Source organism: Anoplolepis gracilipes, chromosome 8 (assembly GCF_047496725.1).
Source record: "Anoplolepis gracilipes chromosome 8, ASM4749672v1, whole genome shotgun sequence".
In the NCBI taxonomy this organism is placed as follows: Eukaryota; Metazoa; Arthropoda; class Insecta; order Hymenoptera; family Formicidae; genus Anoplolepis; species Anoplolepis gracilipes.
The window spans coordinates 4,740,955-4,758,397 of NC_132977.1; the positions used below are offsets into that span (position 1 = coordinate 4,740,955).

The 17,443-nt window shown below is 34.2% G+C and overlaps 1 protein-coding gene across 10 annotated transcripts in view; it reads right to left on the bottom strand.

The window, feature by feature from the left end:
* Rsh (Rap GTPase activating protein radish) overlaps positions 1-17,443 on the bottom strand; it is a 136,726-nt gene that overhangs the window by 9,780 nt on the left and 109,503 nt on the right. For 8 of the 10 annotated variants that reach the window (XM_072897816.1, XM_072897824.1, XM_072897823.1 and 5 more), the window contains 9 exons: positions 10,115-10,217; positions 6,731-6,903; positions 4,564-5,062; positions 3,895-4,291; positions 3,531-3,765; positions 2,881-3,052; positions 2,254-2,511; positions 1,697-1,852; positions 165-322 (listed from right to left, as the gene is read on the bottom strand). In XM_072897816.1, the coding sequence (XP_072753917.1) occupies positions 165-322; positions 1,697-1,852; positions 2,254-2,511; positions 2,881-3,052; positions 3,531-3,765; positions 3,895-4,291; positions 4,564-5,062; positions 6,731-6,903; positions 10,115-10,217 (2,151 nt within the window). The remainder of the gene's footprint in view (positions 1-164; positions 323-1,696; positions 1,853-2,253; positions 2,512-2,880; positions 3,053-3,530; positions 3,766-3,894; positions 4,292-4,563; positions 5,063-6,730; positions 6,904-10,114; positions 10,218-17,443) is intronic. The other 2 variants (XM_072897818.1, XM_072897819.1) reach the window with 2 other exon arrangements.

The window sequence follows — 17,443 nt, forward strand, 5'->3', positions numbered from 1 at the left end:
CTCTCTCTCTCTCTCTCTCTCTCTCTCTCTCTCTCTCTCTCTCTCTCTCTCTCTCTCTCTCTCTCTCTCTTTTATTTAATTATGCATGATATTTGAACGTAAAATTAAAAACTACATGATATATAAGACAAACTCGGTTTTCTATTAAAAACTGTGACACGTACTACTGCAATCTTGCGAACTGGCCCATCGCTTTCGATCCTCGCTCTGCAGAGTGTTGCCACTACCGTGTTTTCTAATACTCCTGCCCCATCCCGCCGTGATCGTACCCAATCGTGAGAAGGCCCGTTTTACCATCGGTGACGAAGGGACACTTTTGGGCCTAAACACATCAGAACCAGTATCTCACAGAAACCGCGGAGCGGCACCTCAAGGTATGGAGACGGAATTTACGGATGTTTCGTACAGAAACGGGATGAATCCAGAATGAATGGAAGGGATCTGGTGATATATATATGTATATATAGTTGGAAGAGAGGAATATCGAATATATAAAATTTTACGAAATAAAAACGACACAACAACGAAAGCTTTCTCTCGGAATTAACAATTTATATCTGTCAACGTGCGAAGAATCGAAACAATTTGTGCGCATTATCGAATCCATAACAGCGATACGAGCGTTTTGCCAAATTATTAATATAGAGTTGTACAATTATTACATGAAATTTAGAATATAGAAAACAAGAACGACAATAAACTGCGGTAATATAAAATTATTGACAATAATATCGCAATTGAAGTAAACGGAAGGAAGCATATTTGGTGATTTCAATATTAAGACAAAAACATAGAAGTATAAAAGAATATATTAAAAAAAGATAGATTATATATATAAAAAAAAAAAAAAATGTATAACACGTCTCAGAATAATATCGGCGAGCAAAATGGCAAACTTTATTCGTAGAATTTTGTTATTTATAACGTAATTGTCTTTTTTAGCGATCGAAGCGAGACAAGTTTGCCACGAGTCACATCATTCGGCAAAGTACTGCAAGTGCCTCTCAGAGAAGAGCATGCCACATAGAATTCAATACATGATATACATGATTCCATTAAATTTATATATATATATAACTTTCTCTTGCATTATATATATACGGTAAATAAGATAGATATATATACATAATATATATATATATATATATATATATATATATATATATATATATATATATATATAAACAAAAAAGTAGTTGTACACGAGATAATCATGCGGTGCCGTGAGGATAGGAGACATGGATGTGCCGTGAAAAGATACATATATTTATGATCTGATAATATATATATAAATATAAAAGAAACATTCGAGACACTGAAAATCGCAGGCATTAATCTCACCCGTCGGAAACGGGAAATTCCCAATTTTATTCTCATTAGAGATATCCAATTAATATCTCGCATAAGATGTCGGATAATTCAGGGTCTTCGATCGAGCACTCTAAGAAATTCATACTCAATGTCCTGAACGAATGCCCTCAAGTCGCCAATCAATCAGTTTTGCAATCATGTGTTTTGCGGATTCATTTATTGCATTATTTTCAATTTGTTTGACAAATTTAATTGCGAAGCTTACCACAGTTTTCGTGCATTCCGCCTTAAGCGGACTCGATATTAACGATTTCAAATTGTATTCAAAAGACTAACAGATAAATATCTCGAAATAACAATGACAATCTTAATTATTAAAACGTACCTTGGACTCTCCATGTCCGGAACTTGAAGAAAGTTCGAACTCTTTGGTTTCTGCGGGCTAAGCAATGTCGGTGCCGGCCTCGCCAGCAACTCAGCAACCGGGACTTGGGGGCTTCCGAAGCCCGCTTGAATTCCGTATAACATTTCTTGGAATACTCTGCAAAGAATAAATATTTATGGATAAATTTCTACATCAATATTCAACATGAGTGTTCAAATTGAATTAAATTTTCTATGCTCAACTAATTTTTTAACGCTCCTTTGTTTAGCAAATAGGTCTTTTATATTTCTAATCAACCGGTTTTATAATACGTATTTATTTATCAATTTGATAATTTCTGTTGACTATTTCAAATTTATTTATCTGTAAAGCATTGAACTATTTGTAACATATTTATTTTATTTGGAAAAATTAATAAATTAATGATCAACAAATTATTGAAAAACATCTTCCTGCATTAAATATAAAAAATCGAGAAAGAAAGGCCACAACTATTTAAATTTATATAATATTAATTTCATTTTGTATATTAATTATATTTCCGTATACTTTGTTACCTGCTTCTTACTGCTAGAATCGCCCTAACGCCGATGAATCTAACTTTTTGCTTTTGTTGTCCTGGCACGAGGAAAGACACGTCAAATAGACTAGCGTTTAGCGTCACGTTCGCTGAATTATTAAGGAACACCCTGGTAAAATCCTTTGCGAGTTGATCATAATCCTCAAACTGATCTCGTACTGAATCCAATAATGGCGAAGACGGTCTCATGTGTCCAATCGGTCGCCAAGATCCTCGTCTAAGAATTAATAGTCGTCTAAGAATTTAATCCCATTAATCGAGTGTGTAATAAAAACTTATAAGTCGGAAAATAATTTAATAATTTACAACTAATTTAAGAATATAAGAATTTACATAGAAGAATAAAATTAAAATAATTATTAAATTCAATATCAATATTAAAGACGGTTGGTATGCGTCATAAATTATACAGAAAATATTATAACGAAAGAATGTGTCATTGAGATATAAAATATAAAATACATTAATTTTAAATAGAGAATATACGTATAAGAAATACATAATAGTGTCATATATTTTCAGATAATTATTATACATTTGTATGATTGTTTGTATTTACACAAATTTTTGCATATTTTGTGAGTGCATTATGTTGTTATCTCACCTGTATGGCTTCGGAATTTGGCCGGTTTCTGCGTGATTAGCGAGATTTGCTACAATATCCTCCAACATTTGGCTTCTTGTTCGTTCCTGCATCCTCGCAAATTTCGGTGCGGAATAACTCGCTCTTTCACCATTCACGATTTTCGTTAACATCCACTCTCGGAACATCGGACCTGTTGCACCCGAAATTCGATAGATAAGTTCAACATAAGAAAAATTTTCTAAGCTGATATAATTCTAAAGTAGCTAGTCAATATAATTTTATTATTCACATTGCTATATTATTTTCCACGATTAAAAACTTAACACACACATAATTGTCACTGACAATTAAAAACTCATCATAATTATAGGATAGGAGAATGTCTGTATAGAGAAATTCACAATATCAAATTAATGTGCTTTTTTTTGTCAAAATCATACAGATAATGAAAATTACATCATATTAAGCAAATTGTATAATTATTATTTCATATTCAATTAATGTCGATGATTAAATTGTTAAATAAAATAATATCTGCTAATTTATAAAGAGAACTCTGTAATAACTTTTGCAAATTTAATATATTAAGACTTTCAAGAATAAAATTAACTTTTTTTAATTTCATGTTCTCATTTAGTTTTCTCAATAAAAATGTAATTTTCCCGCACCTTTTTCGAAGACGCTTTGCTCCCATAGATACGGTTTATAGGCCCCAACTTCGTCTCTTGTAACCACAGACACTTCGTATCTCGTGATTTTCCGCTTTATCCGTGGACTCACTCGCACCAAGATAAATGTGTGCAAAAAATGCGACTTGATGCAAGCTGGACTGAAACTCGTGTTGTCGGCTTCCAAAAATACGACGCACACTATATCGTTGCCAATGTGTCTTTTTCTTTGAAGCTGCGTGTGCAAGAAGAAAAGACCTTTGATTAAATTTCTGATATATTTTATCGCGTAAAATTTTCATCTAAAATTGTTGAATAAAAAATTTAATAAAAATAAGATTGGTAGCAAAAATTTACAACTCACTTTTTGAGGATCGTGTTTCTCGTAAGGCAATAAGGTGGACACGTGAAACATTATCTCGATACCCCTCCAATTGGTGTAGACAGAATATAGGCCCGTCAAGTCGTGTACGGTATCGAGACCGCCTTTGTACTTGTCAAAACCCTTTAACCTGATTTTGTCCCCGAGAATTTGCAGAAATTCCTCGAAGAGCAGCGAGTTGTCGTTGTTATCGAGTATCTCCTCTTCGCTGTACTGATTTTCCTGAACATATATTACTCCCACCTTCAGCTCAGACTTGATAAAAACTTGATCGAGCTTGAGAAGTTCTTCGGGTGTATCTGGCAATTGTCCCAAGGTCAGCGGCGGATTGATGTTTACTTCCTTGCCGAGGCTACGTACCACTTCTTCTCGATTATATCTGTAAAACAAATGTCGTGTCTTTCGTCTATTATCGCAAAAAGAATATTAGTTTTCTTAACATACGTTTGATTAATAACATTCGCGACTCGTTAGATAAATATTTTCAATTGTCAGAATAAATTTCTCGTACAGAATAATCAATAACACATGTTCCATTATTAATTACATTAATACGAAAATTATATTTCTTGATGATAAAAATGTTTATGTTAATTGCAATATATGTATGTACATACACCTAAATGAAAAATGGTTTTATCTGAAAATTACCGATCGGCAAATACGCAACTGGCGGGGATAAGGCCGTGGACCGTGTAACTGATGGCTCTGACCAGAATCCTGAACTGATCCCGACCATTGAGAGTTTCCTGCTTTATACTGAGTATCACCGGTCCCAAATCCTCGTCGTTTGTGAAATAGTTCCAATGTTCCGAGCCGTAGAAGTATTTCTCGTAGGTTTCTTGTTCGACCGAAGTAAGCTCGAAGCCCTGATTCTTCTCCCATTGTTCCTCGATGGTGGTTTTCTTTCGCGGTACATCGTCCGTATCGACCTCGTTTTCCTCGAACAAGCAAAAACTGTTGTCTTGTCGCTTTAGCATCGACGAACGCTCCTCCACCGTCTGCTCCTCCGTCTGCTCAGGATCGGTAGCCTCGCGATCGCTTTCACTTTCGTCCCAGATCGTGTCCGATGTGATTTGCTGCCGCGAACATTCGATCCAATAGCCGGGGGTTGGTATCAGGTTGTGCGGAAACTCTTGACAGAATTCATCTACGAGAAAATTTATTCTCAACTCGCATCTATTTTTAATTTGTCAACTTATTACGGATTAATATAGGTAAGTAGGGATGAACAAACAATGAAGGAAGTCTTTAGAATTAATTAGAGTGACGCTTTGAGATGAATACTTGACTGAAATATATATACAGATAATAATAAGCAGCTTTTGGCTCTTGCAAGTTCGGTGAATAGTTTTGATCGCGTTCCTTTGAAAGATTAAAAATATCGGATATTAAACGAGAAATGGCCAAATATGTAATCATTGAGTAGTAATATCACAGTGTAAGAGTTATTACATTGTCGCAGTACACGTTGTACGTAAATGTAATAATGCTCAACGTTTTCATCATGTTGAGCGCGGACGTTGATCGGGCAATTTCTCTCAAAGCAAGATTAACGTTAATTAAAGCCGCCTGACTAACGCTTTTCCTGGCGACGGGGAAAATTGAAGGGGCGATAGCGTTCGATAGTGTCTTTGTTTTCCGGATATACCAAAAGGACCGGTCGAATTATCCCCCCCAAGTGAAAGAATTGGTTTAGAAATTAGAGGAACAAAGCGAGATGAAGATGGATAAATAAATAGATAAGTAAATAGATAAATGGAAAGTGTGAGAGAGATAGAAAGCGCAAGGAAGTTGGAGCAAATAATAGCCGAGGACTAGCACTTTGAAATGAAAATCATTAAGAGAAGAATCCGATCCGACAAAATAGCGCCTCGAGGGCGAATCGACCGAGGTTAGATAAAGCCCAGAGGCGGAGAATCTCCAAGTGCTTTTCCTTCCACAACTCGTCCGACTCACATCCACTTAAGCACGTATCACCGGTAATATGTTTCTTCTTCTTCATCCTCGCCCCCTCGCTGCCATTTCGCTTTATCAATCTTCGTCTTCCTGTCCGCTGCTCCTTTTCCCGACGCGCGGCTGTCGACGATACCGCAGTCGATTCACTGTAAGGTAGAACACCAAGCTGTTTGCAAACAGGGCTTGGTATTCGAACTTAGAGTGAGCCGCCCGCGGTGCTTTCCTCTTCTTCTCCTCCGTCGCTGCAAATCGACCTAATTACCAGAACCCTTTATCCGCGCATAATTGCCGTTTATATCTCGCCGAAAAATCGAATTTTGAATTCACTCCACGAGATGGTTAAAGTTTGCTCAATTCTCTCTCTCTCTCTCTTGAGAGAGAGAGAGAGAGAGAGAGAGATGTTTTAACTCGCAATGCGAAGGGAGGAAGAATAATTTCTTAAAAGTTAAAAACTAAATGCTGTAACCTCGACAATAGAAATTTACACGAAAATTATTCCAACGATCGCGCAATCTAATTCGCTTTTACAGTTGCCGCTGAAACTAAAGATAAATTGAAGAAAATGCGGCAATTATTATTACATTTTCTTCCCTTTATTGCACGTTTTTCTGACACGAGTATGGTCTCGCTCGTAAGACTTTTACATCCGTATTACGAATCCGGCGTCGCGAGATAACTTTGCACGTATAATCGCGCGTAATCCAAGACGGGCGAAACCACCTGTAGCTCCGTCTCATGCATATGCACTCCTGCAGAAGTCGAGGGCGTCCGCTGCATCGGCCTCGGTTTGCGAAAATGTGGTGCGACGGAGGAGGAAAAATAAATGAGCGAGCTTGACGACGAGGACAAAAGTACTTACCGGAACACGCCTGAGGTGGCAACGGGAAGATCAGGGTGGTCGAGGACTTTCTTCTGGCAACTGCGCAGCCTAAACTTTGTGGTTTGAAGCTGCGCAACTGCTGCATGAAGTCCGAGCACTCCATCAGCGCCACGTCAGCAAAGTGCAGATCGCAAAGTATCTGGTTCTTGAATCTGAAATGCAGAGCAACCCTTAAAATGGTTTGTCGAAACGAGTGGTGCTTCAGACGGCTCGTTTTCGCCGCCAAGAGTCATAAAAAGATGTTTATGGAGCTGTATATATTTATAGCGATAGATCGAACATCAGCGGCGCGAGTGGCAATGATGTTTGTATTTTCGAAATATTATCCCATAAATTTATATGTAAGCGCAATTCAAAAATGGATTTAACATTTCTCGAGTAAATATGATAATCGCGATATTTTTCTTGACTAATGCAATAACCGTTTCCTTATCGGGTAATATATTTTTAGATTAAATTTAATTACTGTTTATAAAAAATTTAATTACAGATTATAAAAGTTATTAGCAATTAAATTAATATTTGCAATAAAAGTGCAATGGATCGATTACAAAAATTAATTAAATATATTAAAAAGATTGCATCGGAGAATAAAGAGTTTTAACGTGATAATACTTGAAAAATTTAAGGGAATTTTATTACAAACGAAAACAATCAAGAGAAATGAAATTTTATAGTTCCGTTTGATAAAACGTGAACCCGTCGTGTCTCGATGGCGGCTGATATTGAAACACGCCTTCTCTACAACGACTCCCTTATCTTCTCTATCATTCGCCATTATCGCGCGGATTACGCAATAACAATTATGGCTTTGTCAGAAATGTGTTAATCCATATTTGAATATACTGATAATCCGTATAAATTCTTAATTATTTTGCAACTTACTTAACTTTTGGAATAAATTCTCTTTATTATATCTGTCTTTTCAAATCGTGTGTACTTTTTTTTAATACTTTGAATAAAACATTTACAAAGGAAGGGAAATATGAATTATTTATATATCTCTCGAAACAGTTCAATTTATAAATATAAAAGTAGACGAAATTTTTCTCATTTGTACATTTTTGATGCAACGATACTTTACGAGTTTAATAGCCAATAAAATAATAATCGAGCGCCGCGGACACGAACCATATAAAATACTATTTTCTAAGATTTATGACATTTCTATTTATATTTTCCCCGGCGAAAAGCGGTAACCTTATTGGCAGAACGCAGTGACGCATTAACGACTTGTGTAAGGGTTGTAAAACGGCCAGAATCCGCGCATAAGGGTACATTAAAATGTCCATTCCAATTCAGTCTGCATCTGATAGGATTCTGCACAATAATTCCATGGCCTGTGCCGTACACGTCGGAATATAATAAATATTCAATAATTTTTCTTTCGCACATTTTCACCGAAGAAAGATTGTCGAAGAATAATGTTATAACGCACTATGATGCGGCATTTTTAACGACAGCTCGACGATAACGCGATGCTTCGTAACCGTTTGTTGAATCGTAAATGGGTTCCTGGAATCTTCGACTCGATATCGTTCGGTCTTTTAGCCGAAGGGAACCGTGTTAAAGTCACCGATTGAACTCTCTCGTCGCACGTGACTCACGATCAAACTACGTGACGGGGATGGCTTTCCGATCGACTGAGCGCCCCACGATGATCCTTCGATGTATGTGACGGGTGTAAACGAAAACGAAACGTTCTCGAATGGGAACGCGATAGAGCGTTCATTTAAACTCCATCGAACTCCATCGACTGTATAAAATTGGGCCTCTAAATTCGTGAACACGCGAGCGTGCAAAGGTGTAATATTCGCGCAGAGAATTCGGCCGATCGAACGTTAGTTTTCGCGCGTGTTCCCTTAATAAAATCGGATTGATTTTCTGACGAAACGGTCGTTTCGTTGAGCTTCTCCGCGATTTGATTAATCGAGGAGATCGAATTTCGCCGGCGAACCGACACTTGATTCCGCGTCATTTTGCCTCTCGATCGTCCATCGTGTTTGTCGTAATTTCTATGCTCGTCGCGTATGGGAAAAAGTAGTAAAAGTCAGACGGCGACGTAATGTATAGACGGTGAAAAAAGTGCCTTTCCCTGTCGCGCGATCCATTGACGCTTTTCTCACCTCGGAGAACAAAGTGTTAAATCGTGAACGGAATCTCTGTCTGTGTATGACGATGCGTTTCAAAAGTACAGTTGCACAATGATTCCTCAACTGATCAATTGTTAGTTTATATAAAGGAACTGTTATATAAAGGGGCTTATATGAACGAGATTATATTTATAGAATATTTCAACATTTATTTTATTTGCGGATTACTGCAAATTGGTGTGTACTATGTAATCATGTATTTTTTAAATCTTTTTAAGCGAGAGAGAGAAAAAAAAGAGAAAAATATATTGCAGAGATGATAAGTAAATTATTAGCAACGAATAGAGCCATCGTATTCTAAAATCATATCCTAATTTAAAAATTAAATTATACGAGCAATTACATTTATTTATTAGTCCAATTTATACTTTGAGTGTCTCTGAGACTACAGAGATGTAAATCGAGAGAGAGCGGTATTTCGCTCGCGTCTATTTCATCGTGCATATCTTGAGCAGTCGGCATTCAGCCTCCGAGACTGAAATATCCTGAGAATTCAGCCTCATGGGACCGCCCATGTCATGGATCTCGTTTCATATACGTCGGCTCAATTTTTTAAATATAGAAGAAGATGTAAGGAGTCGTTTATGCCATAGAATGGCATAAAACAAATAGCGGACAGAATCTAATGATGTACGATTATTTACAAAGAATGAAAACGAAAAAGGAAATTATAGTACTCGTAATAGTTAGCAATTTGCTAAAATGATGCCATAAAATTAGCCATTTTATTGTATAATTTTTTAATTGTTTGTTTTTTCTGAATAATAACAACTTTAGATACGAAGTATCTATTCACCTCTCTGTTCATTTTTTTGTAGGTAATGCAAAATGCAGATTCAATTGTGTAAAACCAGGCCGGAGATAATAAATCAATCTAATAAAAAAATGATAACTTAAATGGTGAAGACGTGAATTTGTGACTCAGCATTTTTCCGACAATTTTTAGGACAAACATTATTTTTCTACACACACTACAGATCGATATCATGAAATTTTATACAATGTAAACAGAGTAAGAGTAGTGAATTGAAAATATTTTCCAAATTTCACGTGTGCAAGGAAGAACTTTATTTCGAGATTTTTAAGAGAAACTAGTATTTGTATATTTTATTTTTAAAATATCACAGTTGCATTGAAACTCTCGATGAAATGCAATAAGATAGATATAGCAATGAAAGATAAAGAAACAAACGATTTTTAGTATACTCACCGTCTTGCCCGCTTTTGATTCGGTCCCGTCAGATTCAGGCCGCAGCTGTTACATTTTAGGCACTCCTCGTGATAATGGTTGTTGTCGTACAACGGCGATGGTTCTTGAAACAATAAAAATAAAAATAGACTTTTAAGTTTAATGTCCACAAATATATAATGTGTATTAAATATTTGTACAAAACTTCAAAATAAAAAAAACCTCAAAATATATTGTATATAAGAAAGTCTTTAGAAATATTCACACTTTTTTTTATTATCATTAATAAAATGACAGATACTCGTGGAAAATATTTTCCACGAGAGATATAATCTCCTATATTTGATAAAAAAAATACCAAGTTCACATTCATATTATATCGTCTTGCAAAAAGTATTGTAAACGTTTATTGAATAATACATTATTTGAGCAATAATTAATTATTATTATATAATTTTAATTATTAATAATTATTAATTTATGTTCCTCTCTCTTTCTCTATATATATGTTTAGACAGACGTTTTGCATATTTAATTCCAAATGTTTCCAACGCATTACGTAACATTCGCTTCTTTGTCATAATCGTTAAAGCCTCTGAGAGAATTTGTCCATCATTCCGGGTTCTATTTACATTATTTTTTTATCTCCATATTTTGCGCACCCCCGCCCCTCCCGTGTCCTTACTTAACTATTTTTCTGCGAGGTTGTGTTGAACTGAATCGGGGTGTGGTCGTCGCTCTCGTGACACCACATCATGCACACACACACACACACACACACCGACACACTGGAGGCCGTAAAGAGTTCCAGCGCGTGCCAGGCATGGAATTTTGATATCGAGAGAAAAGCGGACGTCACGGCGCCGCATCAGTCGGTAGGTTTCGTTAGGAAGTAAACTGGCGAGGCATTCGTGACCGCCGCGATATGTAATTGCACGTATGTACGCACGCACATGAACGGGGGTTTGTATAATTTAGTGACATCTCGACATGTTAACATGTCGAGATGTAAAAAGAAACGTTCAGACATTTCTGAAACTTTTTTGTCTTTTATAGAAAGACTTAAATTTTTATTTTATTTATATATACATACATGAAATGTGGAGAGAGAATATATATACAATAAAATATAAACATGCGTAATAAAAATATGATATAAAGATTCATGAGAAATATGAAGTATTTTCTTCTTATTATACATATATTAAAAAAGAGATCTGGAGAATTCTTGAGGGAAAAAATGAATATTTTGTGTGCTGAAATAATATATTTTCAGAGAGACTTTAATCTCTATTTTATATGTAATGTGAAGAGATTATATACAATAAAATATATAACGTAAAAATATGATGTAAAGATTCATGAGAAATAAAGTCCTCTCTTCTTATTATATGTTAAAAGAAGGATCTGAGAAGACTCTCGAGAGAAAATTGGACATTTTGTGTGTTGACATAATATATTTTTTGATAAAACTCTTGATATATAAAACAAAACTATTATATGAATAAATGGCACTACCTCTACACATATTTTTCGCGTATAAAGACCAATTATTTTGCATGCATGAAAATTGTAATTTTCGTAGAATCACTTTTGACATTTTGCACAACATTGCAATTACACCTAATTTTGTTTACTTACATTGTCACAATAAAAATGTCCAATAATAATTAGCGCAGCTAACTATTATTGTACATTTTTGAAATTCTATCCTTCAGTATTATTAAATTATTGAAGCATCTAGCTCTCATGTCAAAATGTCCTTAAACTACTTTATATGTATATGTGGTCTAGAATATCTCGTGATTCCAGAATTAAGTATTGTTTCAAGTTAGAAATATTTAATAAATGTGGCTTCCATTTTCTTTCTCTCTCTCTCTCTCTCTCTCTCTCTCTCTCTCTCTCTCTCTCTCTTTTTCTCCATCTCTCTTAATTTTAGAATTCGCGAAATTAAACACATGAATTTGAGATTATATTATAAGAAAAGAAAAATGTCATACGGAATAAAATTCAGTGAAATGTACATATGATAAAAAATGTTTTAAAATATTAGCGATAAAAAAAAATAAACAAAATATTAATTTACAGAAACAAAGTTTATGGAATGATATATTTTCCGAAAAATCTATGAAAAAATCAATAAATTATTTACACAATCTTTTTTATTCCAATTTACGTATGAAAGATTGTCATTTTTAAAATCATTTTTGGATCATTTCAAAAAAGCTATGGTATAGAAACTCGCGGAATACCTACACGTTATTCTGATACCCTTTTAGCGCTACCCGCACACGAAAACATAGATATGCCGATTCATTGTTTTACTAGGATTGTTAGAAAGTTATATATAATATAATATATTTATATAGTATTTATATGTAATTATTATTATTTATTTTAACAACGAAGAGAAAGAGATGTGTATTTTAAATAAAAATAGCAAACACTTTCCCGCTAATTGAAACTTGATAATTTAAGATCATAATGTGTTCTCGTACATGCAAGATATTTGTCTTAAATTAAGTGAGAAACTTGCGTAAGAATAAAATTTGATGAAATTTTAATTAAAACAACATTTTACATTCCAAAATGTGATAATATAATATAGTAATAATATTCTATAAATACAACATGTTATTATATGTAGAAAATATAAAAGTATAACAATTTATATACTGTTTCCTTTTTCTTTTTTATCGTATCATTATATATTTACAGATAGATAAAATATTACAATAGAGAAATACTATTTTTACCTACTACTTTTGTTTCATGTACCTAATCTATATTTTAATTACGTGCTTTATAATTTATGCAATAATTTGATATTTCATTTCTTTTCATCTCAATTTTTTTTCAGTCGCAAGATATTCAAGATTAGATGAAAATAGTATCAAATGCGATTGAAACGATACATTTAACATACAAAATCAATTTTGCTAAACGATGATATTTCGAATGTGCTTGCAACAAGAATACATTACAATATTTATGTATTAACATTTATTCGCTGCTGAGGAAAGTTTAAAAGATACCGATGAATCTGAAATATAAAGTAGCTACGTCGCAACAATCTCGTTTTCAAGTTTTCGCGAACCGTAATATATTTCGTGCAAAATATCCGGATGACGAGCGAAATTATTCGCGGCATGACGGTAGCACGTGATATGACAAGATTACGTTAGATGGTATATTACGTTACATACACAACCAAAAGGTATTATTCTACACTCGATTTACGTTGTCATCTGATATACTTTATACGCGAATATTATACAGGTGTGCTTTAATTTTTTCCCTCTTTCTTTCTGTTACATTTAACGACTCAAAAAAAAATCTTATACTTTGCATATTTTTTATTATAAATGAAAAATTTATAAAATGATTTTGATTATTGATAGCATATATATAGTGCGCATCGAATCATTAAATTACGTCAATTTTTTGATAGTGGACTAATAATAGTAAAAAATATAATGCAAAATATTTTAACGCAGTTGTAAAAATTTAGATTGAACGAGATAAAGCGATGGAGTAAACATTTCCACAGAATACAGAGCGTTGTAAGTTGTAACTCGGATCGAGATAAAATCACTTGAGATTGCAAGCGTAACTACGGAAAACGTCGATTAAATCGCAGTTTTTTTATTTTACACAGGTAGCGATATTTTTCAAGAAGAAAACGCGCGTAAATACATTCTTTAGGTTTCGCTTTTTATCTCGAAATGCGACGCGAATGCAAATCTCGCCTAAAATATGCAACAGCTAAATCGAATGTTAGCAGACGCAATTTGTCATCGAGATAAAACGTGTGTTTAACCGCGATGTGGAGCAAAGATTCGAAAAGTAAAGGAGAGACAGCCAAAAGTCTACCTACACTTATCACGATGGTCTTTTTAAGTTCTCGCCTACAACGATTATACTATATATTCAAGATGACCGTATTCTTATTTATACACACTCATTGCATGGCAAAATAATGTATCGGAAAGTAACGTGGAATGTGTAATGAACATTGGAGAGAGAGAAAAAGAAGAAAAAAATTGCGATATTTTTTCTTCTACTTCCGATCGAATGAGGCATAGCTGAAAGTTCGTAAACGGTAAACAAAGCAAATAAAAATAATGCGTTAGATGCGGATAAAATTGAACGAAGTTATTGTCGCTATTGCACTGGAGATATTTGAATATTACCTGAGTTGCGTGTTTGTTGTTCCAAACAGGCTTTAGTAACAAAAGAAAATAATAGCGTGCACGCACGAACGCGTTGATATTGACGCAGCCTTTATCAGTACTTTAACCTCGTTTGATCCCCTGACTCTTTCTATTCATGAGAAAATATGTAACTGCAACGTGTTTTCTTTGCGCAAAAATGAAAATATTGAAAGGCAAACATAGAGATATATTTCAGAAAGAAATTGCATTCAATCTAATTAAATTTACAAGATTAAAGTATAAAGAAATTACTAAAGATAAATCAGTAGAAAAAAAAAAAAACAAGGATTAAAAGAGATTTAAAAAAATTTTACAATTACAAAAGAAACTTACAGAAGCCACAAATAAAACGAAACGCGCACTGGGAAATATTGTTATGGTTAGTATATATAACCTGTATATACAATTCCAATTGAATTTATTGAACTAGAAAAGGTTAAAGTGTGTTAATTGCAGCTCTCATTAAATTTTCTTCTCAAAAAATTTTAATTTTTGTTACTTTGCGAAATCATGGTTTGAGACATATTTTTTCTTTTTAGACTTATCACAGTCTCTCATTGTAATTTCTTTTATGATAAACTTTTGTCGCGACAATCTTGCGCATTATCTTACGACTTCCAATGGGACTTCTATGAACGTTAGATTGCATCTCTCGCCACGCCTAATTAATTAATTCTTCGCTGCCTGCCGACCCGTTATTCCCATTTCTGCAATCTCGCGCGTATACGACACCGTGTATGTTCGTGTAGGTGTAGAACATCCGCCGCAAATGAAATTTTCAAATGTTCTTCGAAAAAACGGGGGGACAAAATACACGAGCATGTAATATTGTGGTACACAAACTCGCTCGATAGCTCACTTTTATTGACGTTTTAACCCTCGTCTTTGCCATGTGCTTGGAGCAGGTGTTTTATTCGCTAGAGCTTTACAGCATGTGGGATTCGGTCGCGGTTAATAAAAAAAAGAAAAAAAAGAAAAAAAACTTGCCGCATTCGATACGACAGGAAAACCGGATTTAACGCGAACTCCGAGAGCGAGTCGTCGTCTCGTCGGTTGAAGTGACTCGCTTAATTCATATGTAAAATGATATTACATACACGTGCCGAGTGCGTAATGTAATTGTGTCTAGTAGCTCCGTATATTACAACTTTAGGCACTAACGTTCGTTGTTGAAAACAAAAAAAAAGATCTTAATATTCTTTTAACACGTTTTATAATATTAGTTTCATTATCTTTTATTAAGAGAAAATTTAAGGAAAAAACTGAAAACTTAAAAATATTAAAAAATATTCATTATTTCGGACAATTATGAGTTATATTACATTATTTAACATTTATAATAACAGCGCTTAGATACACAATTAATGAGAGCTGCAATTAATACACTTTAACCTTTTCTAGTTCAATAAATTCAATTGGAATTGTATATACAGGTTATATATACTAGCCATAACAATATTTCCCAGCGCGTTTCGTTTTATTTGTGGCTTCTGTAATCAATTTGAGGTCAATCTCTAACAAAAATGTCGACATTAATAGCTTCTGTATTACGAGCGATTAAAATTTTTTAAAATGTAAGGAAAAATTTATATATCTTACGTTAATCTAAGCACGCATTAAAAATATTTTCTTTAACTTATTTTCTCTTAATGTAATTTAAAATATATTTAAATCATTACATTTGTTTAAAACAAAGGATATAAATACTAATAATTATGGTTTTATTTATGGAATTTAATGAAATGATTAAGAATGATTCGTTTAATAAAAATAATTCATTTTTTAAGTATAATAAACATTCGTAAAAATACACCAAATTTTTTTCACGCAGCAATTGAACGCGTGATATCGACATTGGATCATTTATGGACTTTTCTAATGTACGGAATGATTTTCATGTATATGGTGCGCGTTAAATTTAACAGATAATTTATGATCAGATTATACAAACGCAATGTAGTTTCCAGAATCACCGGATTAAATTTTAATAACAGATGCTTCCACTAACCTGGAAAATTGATTTTTTTCTTAACTGGTTCTAATAATTTTCGAGCTTTACAAACGACTGACAATGAGAACGAAGAGCTTTTGGTGAACTTAACTTGTCGATAGTTCACTTCCGATTCATTCGCTTTGGACGATTTATCCGGGAGCGATCGCCAAAAGCGTAAATTCGGCCTTAGCAATGAACGCGGTCTTGTCGACGGAAATTGATGACCGGAGAGCACGACCTCGGCCAGTCGGCCGGTGGAATTTATCGAAACCAATGAAATTCCCAAGAGAATCCTCCGGCGAGAGAGCAACGATTACCAGCGGTCGCCACCGATGGAAATAATAATTACATCTCGCGCAATTATTGCATCCGGGATTCTACCGTAGCTCGCGTCGCGGATGAAAGAATTATGCCGTTCTCATTTGCTCTTTTTCTTTTTTTTTATCAGATTTTTCCAAACCTAGACAATTTAAATCTGCTCAAGTTTATCCGTATTTTTTGAGAATAATTCATTTATTAGAAGAAAAAATTTTTTTCCATAAATTTAAAGTTTACACGATTCTATAATTATAAAGACTTTTAATTATATCAAAAATAATAATTATACGAAAGACGATCAAATTTAAAGAATTTTTATATACATATAGGTATATAAAAAGCCCTCTCTATTACATCTGCTTCAGCTGTTTCACTTAAATGACAAATTCTAGAGAAATCGAGTACAGATTCGCTCGTTCGCAAGTAAAAGTGTGAAGTATGAGCGTAACGCATGTGTGACGTGCCTTAATCACAATGTACGCGGTTGCGAGCAAAATACCGATTATTTGCATTCGTATGTATATGCCAATCGAAATTCCCCCTTTAATCCGACGAGCGTGCCGCGCCCTTCGCGCGTCAATAGGAATAAACGAATAATTGATTTGCGAGAGCTACGGGATGGATTAGAGCTCAATAAATCCTTGATAAACGCACATGCACTGAGTGAGCAGCGACGCGATTGATGGGATTTACGGTTGGCAATATCCCCCCCAAGCATCTCCTCGAACTTTCCGATTCGTTGCTATCCTTGATTTTCTAAACTCGACCATATATTTCCATATTTTGAATGAATTCTACACATATATTCATATTTATTAATAAGAG